Raw genomic sequence first — 7,479 nt, forward strand, 5'->3', positions numbered from 1 at the left:
TTTAGGATTGAGACCCCAACTGGCCAACGGTCTATTCCATCCCATGCACAGCATGGCCAGGATAGAGATGAGGATCTGTCCAGAAGTGCTCGCTCTTGCTCCAGGTTGTCTCCCTCTGGGTCACCCCTCTCTCAAGGTCATCTCCGTCTCTCGGACACTCGGGCTCTCATCTCCATTCTGGGGTTGTGGTTTCAGGACTCTTCCTGCTCCGGGATCATTAGCTGGAAATGGGCTGAGCATTTGTATATATTTGTATATTGGTATATATTAGTATATTGGTATATATTACTATTATTATCATCATTATTACTATTTCCAATATTATTGTAGTTTAGTTACTAAATTGTTCTTATTTCAACCCACAACTCTTTTTTCTTTTTTGCACTTTACAATGAATAATTTTTCAGAAGCAGAACTTCATCTATGTCCAAAAGCGCATACATAAATCTTAATTTCCACATTCCAGTTTTTGAAACTTCTCTTTGAGTGAGTTCTGCACAAATGCATGAAAATACACATCTGAAATTGAAGTTGTGGACTTCTGTTCCTAACAGGTTTGGGATTTAACTGGCCCTACACCAGCCCAGCTGCTAATCATGTCAGTAAAGTGTGGGGTTTCCTATCACTTTCTTTCTCTGCCTTTTTCCCTTTTAATTCTATGTTTCCCCTAAATATAGGTTGTCCTAGATACAATTTGAACCTAGATGGGGAAACAGCATGTTTGTGGCTCAATTTCATCCTCACATATGAGGACACATTTCATAGGGATTTTGTTCAAGTCAACTTCTTTTTGCAAAAATAATCATCTTAATTCAGGATGATACCTCACCTTGTCCATGGTTATCATGCAATAATTATGTTCCCTCTGTAAAACGACTTCTCGTCTGCTCCTTCTCTGCTTTCTGTGTCGGTGACAATGGGGAAATGGTCAAACAAGAACTGAAAAATGCTTTTGTGTCAATGAACACTGAGATTATTGTACGTCTGATTGACAAAATGTTTTCTGCACACCTGGACTGTCCTGCCTTATGAGTGAGGCTTCGCTGCTGCTGGCAGAACTCTGGCTGTTTGCTGGGGCGCCTGCTATTATATAGATAAAAAGTGAAAGTAAAATCTGATTCCTGAGAAGAAACTCATGGGAAACAAAGAATTACTCACCTTCTCCTCCTCCCTTCCTGCCTGCAGCTGGAGCTGAAATCCGTTTCCCTTTCCCTAGGCGCTCGATTCGGTTTACTTCACCGGCTTTGCCGAGACCAACAAGAGCTTTGTGATCGCTCGTCTGGCCAAACGTCCCAATGGGATCTGCGAGATGTGGCTCTTCCTGAGGGTGGATGGAATAGGAGAGTTTGAAGTAAGTAGTGGACGTGGGATGGCATTCCAGAGCAGTGCTTAACTCCTATCCTGATCCCATGGTAGGATCCCAAGCAAAAATTAGTGTTCTCTTCACTAAAGTAACAATCTGAACAGTAAGACATTGGTACTGAATCTAAAGGCAGTGGAAGAAGTGGCCAGATTACAGGTTATGTCTAATTTTTTGAGTAGGTATCTGACACCCATTCCCTTTTTCCCGTAATGTGCACAAAACACAGCATATCTTCTAAAAAATGTCTTGGTAAGTCTCCTAGGAAGAATGTGAGCGTTCAGTATTTCGGATAATGTGCAGCACATGGTTAATTGGTTACGTTGTCTGGTTATAGTTGATTTTTTCCCCTTTTCTAATGAGTAAATGCTATAGACACCATTGTGGAATTGCCTCTTTCAAAGAGCAAGGAAAGCTTTTAGGAGTTATATATAACTCTGCTTCATTCTTGATAAAAAGAAAAAAGTATTAATCATATATTTTGCCTGTGGATTTTTTTTTTTAATAGCTGACTACATAGCAAAGGAAGAGGGAAGATCTGGCATAAATAGCTTTGCACTCAACTAACTATTTTTATTCTCACAATGTTGTTTTGCTAAGTGGCCATGACTAGAAGAAGCAGGAGACATCCTATTCGCAGAAAACCAAAAAAAGAGAAGATTGACGTGCATTGTTTGGTTTTCCAGGAATATTTAGTATAATGATACTACTTCATGGCTTTGTTACTCAGAACTGTCAGCAAGAGGCATAAGCTCTCTTTTAGAAAGGTGGCAGCTTTAGCAGACAAGACATATTTTTCAAAGAGCAGCTGGGCTTTTGTGAGCTTGCACGCATTAGACATTTTTAGAGTTTCATCACATTCAGTCTCAAACCAAATGGCTCCCCAAGTCCTGCAGCAGCTTGGCTGTAAGGTTGACAGAGTCACTGGCACAAGGAGCTGTGACCTCCCTTTGCACAAAGAATTCAGTTGTATTATCTGAAACAATGATGTGTTCTCTTATAACTCAGCTATTTGAGATGCATTTTCCCCTCTCTAATAATCTGATTAGCAGAAGCAGGAGGAACTGAAAAGCCAATTAAATCAAATGTGCCTCCCGCAGAGGACCATCAGAGCAGGGATTCACCCGTGTTGCATCCTCACAATTGAATCAAGCAAATGTTTTCCTGAAATGCCTTTTTAGCACCCACAACATCCGAACATGATGGTGAGGGATGAATCTGAAGAGATCTGGAGTGGAGGAGGGCTCACCATGGAATACTTAGAGCCCCAAGCGCGCTGGAAAATAAGCTTCAATGGATTACTCAGGTACTGCAGCACTCTGTATTTTCATTTATTTACACCTAAGACCAAGGCTTTTTGAGCACTATCTGGAAATATATTGAACCAGTCTCCCATTGCATCCATTTCCAAGCATGTAGGAAACATTTTGCTGTTTGTTTAGGAGCAATACACAATTGTAGCGCTTTGCCTTACAGAAAAGGACCCTACCGACAGCAGTGGAGTGAAGAGGAGGGTGAACTTGTACCAGTTAAATTCTCTTTCCAGTAAGAGCATTTCAGTTTTGCTTGGGGATGTATAGTGAGTTCATGGGTAGAGAATTAGTTACTGTTTTCAAAGGGTCATGTGCACAAGGTAGCTGTCAAAGCAGCACATGATTTCTGGAGCAATGCTGCATTTGTCCCTCTGAATAAACGCCATGAGAAAAGCAGCATGCCCTGCCAGCTTCCCTTCCTAGCTAATCTTTTGGATCTTGCAGGCTGTTGTTGCTCTTCTTGGTTTCCTTTTGTTTGCTTCCTTCAAAAGTAGTAACATATTTAAAATGTGACAAAAATCAGAATTTTCCAATAATGATAAAATACAAAGATTGCACAGCTTAGCCTAGTATGACCTGCAAGCTAATAATGTCCTTTTATTTTTTCCCCTCTTTTCCTAGTTGGGAGAACTTCACTGAAGTCTTTAACTTCAGTGTTGACAGTCACCCCAGCACATTTACACGTGCTCTTGCCCAGGAACCGTGGACCATCGAGTTCTTCCAAAGGGTCAAAAAGTGAGAGGCGAGATTAATTTCTTCTAGAGTGAACAGTCATTTTTCTGCTGATCTCTTCAGAGTCTGTCGTGTGTTGTTTTAGGTGATTTTTAGGAGGTGGGTTAATTTGAAGTAATAACTGGGAAATGTAAAAGTGGTTTCTGATGTGTAAAATCCAGCAGAGCCATGATCCAGGGTCTCTGAAATCTCCCCTTCGTTTTGGGATATAAATCCATCAGATTGGCACTTTGATTCTGCCTTGTTGATTTTGCATGTTATCAATTCCCTCTTTTCTTTCTCCCAGGCAAAGGGAACAACATTTCCGACACGAGCAGTGGGGCCAGTCTGTTGGAGAAATTGAAATAGAAAATCATGAGAAAACCCAGCTTTCCCTCAAAGGCGTTCGGAGCCACTCTTACGGTAACAGCACCGGGAGCTGCTCACTCGCTTGGCTGCCTTCACTGTAGCTGGTACTGGCAGGACAGTGGGACTGAAGATAATCTTTAAAAATAACCATTTTCATCACTGGGCATGAAGTTAAGGCATCTCAGAGGAAAAATCATTACTGTTTTTGGGGACATGCATATGCTTACCATGTTATCAGTTACTGGATATTTTTTTTCCAGAGTTCGTGTCAACTCAGGTGCTGTTAGTTCATGTTTTTCCAGGAATGGTGAACTTCAGGTTGGGTAACTTTGTTCTTTTTTGCAGGTATCCGGGATTGGTCTGAGATTTACCGCTATGTCATGATTTTGGCACACTTTGAGGTAGGTCTTAACATACCAATATGCTACTTAACTATGAAAATGGAGGTGTTCCTGAACTTGTGGGTCATATTTGAATAACCAGAAATAAGGCACTGGGAGCATGCATGGTGTGCAGTCAGATGTGCTAACTGGTGCCATCATTTGTACATAACTGTTGGGAGCAGCTCTCAAAAACAGAACCATGTGTGTAAAAATAGATTTTGCAACACTGGTTGAACCAAAACTTGTTTTGATAACTTGAAACTGTTTGTTTTGTATTTTTAAAGAAAAAATAAAATAGATAGGCAGCTTTACAGGACAGATTCTCAGCTGCCACAAATGGAGCTGGTGCAGTGCTGATTCACACTAATTGAGAGCCCAAGGTGTTTGAAGGCATCCTAAGCCTTCATGACAACAGTCAGCAAATATTTCTGCCTGTGCTGAGCTATAATTCTCTGCTTTGCCGGTGTGGCTGTGCCGGAGGAGTGTCTGTGCTGTGGCTGCTGGGAGCACCCAGCCAGGGGAACTGGTGAGTGCTGGTGTTGCAGGCTGGTGTGCAACCTCCACAGATGCTCCTGAAAAGGCATTTCCTTTGCCAACACAGGCATAAAGAAATCTGAACTCTCTATTATAGGCAGCATTACAAGAGATAAGGCTGAATCTAGAATAAAAGTTATTTTCCTGGAAAAAAAGCCCAAAAACACACCTTGGAAAATCCCAGCCCTTTTAGTAAGACTGTGCTTTTGCCCTGTAATGTGGATAATCAGGCAGTAACCTCTCCCTTTTCTTCATAGTTATCCAGGACTCCAAATGACTGTGTCTCTTCCTGTCCTAATTAAAAGCCAGCTGGCTGTTTGTTGAGAGGGAATTAAAGTTTATCACTGATTGAAGTTTGGAGCCTGTATATATATATATATATATAACATCACAGCATAGGCTTGGGTTTGCCTTAGGGAAGCCCAAGTGGAGCATGAAGGGATTCAGAATGGGAGAGAAATGAGCAAAAACCCCATAAGATTCCAGTTCCTTCTTATTTAACATTTTTCCTGTGTGTGGCTCACAGGCATAGAATAATATAGGTTAGAGGAGATGTCTGGTCAAAGCAGAACCAAGTTGGATGGGTTGCCCATCACTGACGTCTCTCCATGTATTGTTTCCCTCCTCCTCTTACATCTGTTTGCTGTGGACTTTCTGTTGACCTTAATGTCTTTAATGTGTCTGGTTTATATTCTTGGACTCTCATTTGCAGCCAGATTTTCATGGAAGATGTATTGAGAAGATGTAAAAATGTATAGCGTATGGTCTGCACAAATGAGACTGTTTTTTCTTTATCTCTCTCTTACAGGATGGGACTGCAGCCCATTTAACAGTTATTAACATGCCAGCTACCATGACTAAGTAAGTAACTAAGGAATTTTGCGCTGCTAAAAACATCCATCTTAAAGGTGGCAGAAGTTGCCCTGCAGGACACCTATATGCACATTCTTGCTTTGAGCCTCTACAGCCCAATTTTCATCCACACCCTCTGCCCAATTTTCCATGTCCCATTAGTCACAAGGACACATTTTACCTTCAGTTACTTCCTTCCCATTCAATTACTGTTTGGCTGATGCAGCTGCCCATCTTGCAGTCTAGATAAAGGTACCAATTGGGCACTTCCAGCTATTTAAGGAGGTGTGTCCACCACATTACACAATTGCAGTCTAGATGGTTTAAAGGTACCAATTGAGTGCTTCCATCTGTTTAAGGAGGTGTGTCCACCACATTACACAGGGAATCCTGCCTTGCTGACTGGTGCTGTCTGCATCCAGAAGCTTCAAGAAGAGCATTCATGGCCCTCTGACCAAGCTGGACCCAGTGACCTGCCTGTCCCACCTGCAGGCAAGGTCATATCCATCCTCATCTTTCCTGCACGCGTGGCTTTCCCCGCTCAGCATTTGCAACATCCCACAGTATAACCTGTTTCATTTTGCTCTCCAGGGATGAACTCCATGCTCAGCATTGAGCTCCCCTGGAAGGCTGGTCCATTTGAGTTTTTAACTTTAATTCTGCTCCATTTCTTTCCCCTTCAGCCTTACCGTAGGTTATGTCTTTTTCCCTGATGGGAGGAAGGCTGGCATTGAGTGGTCCAACGCCTCGCTGGCTGAGATGGCTGATGATGGTGTTATCGGGGATGGATATGGAGTCGGTTTTACTGCTGGTAAGCTGCCGGTAGCCTGCCTATATCTGCTTTCAGCTTTTTGGTATGCAGGTAATCCCTGCAATCCTTGGAGCAAATCTGAAGGATAAATACATCCTCTTACACCCTGAGAAATTTACTTCTCTGCTTAAGTCATACGTGTAGTGTGGCACCGGTGGGACTGCAGAATTGGGGCCATGGGCAGCTGTCTCAAGGGAGAGTTACAGCTTCTGTGTGTGGTGACTGCTGCTTATGCTCATCCAGATAAATGGTGTGATTTTCACTTTTCTGGGTGTCAAAACATATGTGATGAGGTGGATTCAGCTGCTGTGACTGGATCATATTTTACTTAATTTACAAAACAGACAGGAAAACTCTTGCTCTTTAGAAAAACATTTAAAAATCTGGAAAAATAATAGATCTTGAGAATCTTTGAGAGAAATACTATTGAAGGTTGGAGACATTCTTCCCTTTTTGCTCTTACCAAAGGTGGCAGGCACTTCGATGTTTCCGCAGCGCTGGATAAGCAGGTGTGCCCCGTGGTATACAACGGCCTGACTGGAAGCGGCGTTTTCCACGAGTGCATTGCGGATTTCCAACTGAACGGGTTAACACAAGGCTGGGGCTTGGTGGAGTTTTATTACAGGTAAAATAATTACAGGCAAGAAGAGGTAAAGAATCCCCATCCTCCTGTAGTGACCTGTGTGACTACAGCTCCATAGATATTGAAGCATAAATGCACAGATTTTCTTATCTGATGTAAAGTTCATTTCGTGCGTAATGTTGTTATTAAATTGACAAACAGGATATATATTATTTGAAAAAGAATGACTGTGCAAGCACTTCATATGTGCAGACAAACCATGGGCACTTGTTCAGTTGCTTGTTCTATAGGTTTATATAGGGGTTTTTTGTAGGTCTCCATATAGGTTTATGAGTTGGTGGATGGTCCATTCTGGAGACTGTCCTGTGTCATCTGTCAGATTATAAAAATAATGAGTCCTCTACCCCAGCCAGCAGGCTAACTGTTTCCAGGGTGACATTTGCTCACGTAAGGATTTGTCAGACTAGAGCACAGAACAGAGAAATGATCAGAAAATCCATATGGGAATGCCTCTGCTAGGGAAAAGGATTATGTTGACAAAATATGTGCTTTGCAGTGAATTG

General features: G+C 42.1%; 1 protein-coding gene across 1 annotated transcript; it reads left to right on the forward strand.

The window, feature by feature from the left end:
- Positions 1-1,216: 1,216 nt before the first annotated feature.
- On the forward strand, positions 1,217-6,958 carry LOC104468625 (the record flags this gene model as incomplete). Its single annotated transcript, XM_010082823.1, has 9 exons — positions 1,217-1,351; positions 2,542-2,666; positions 2,837-2,905; positions 3,295-3,408; positions 3,692-3,807; positions 4,099-4,154; positions 5,479-5,531; positions 6,206-6,333; positions 6,802-6,958. Coding segments are annotated over 9 exons (953 nt in total), but the record flags the coding sequence as incomplete, so codon positions are not given.
- Positions 6,959-7,479: the final 521 nt, after the last annotated feature.

Source organism: Pterocles gutturalis, unplaced genomic scaffold (assembly GCF_000699245.1).
Source record: "Pterocles gutturalis isolate BGI_N339 unplaced genomic scaffold, ASM69924v1 scaffold1205, whole genome shotgun sequence".
Classification (NCBI taxonomy): Eukaryota; Metazoa; Chordata; class Aves; order Pterocliformes; family Pteroclidae; genus Pterocles; species Pterocles gutturalis.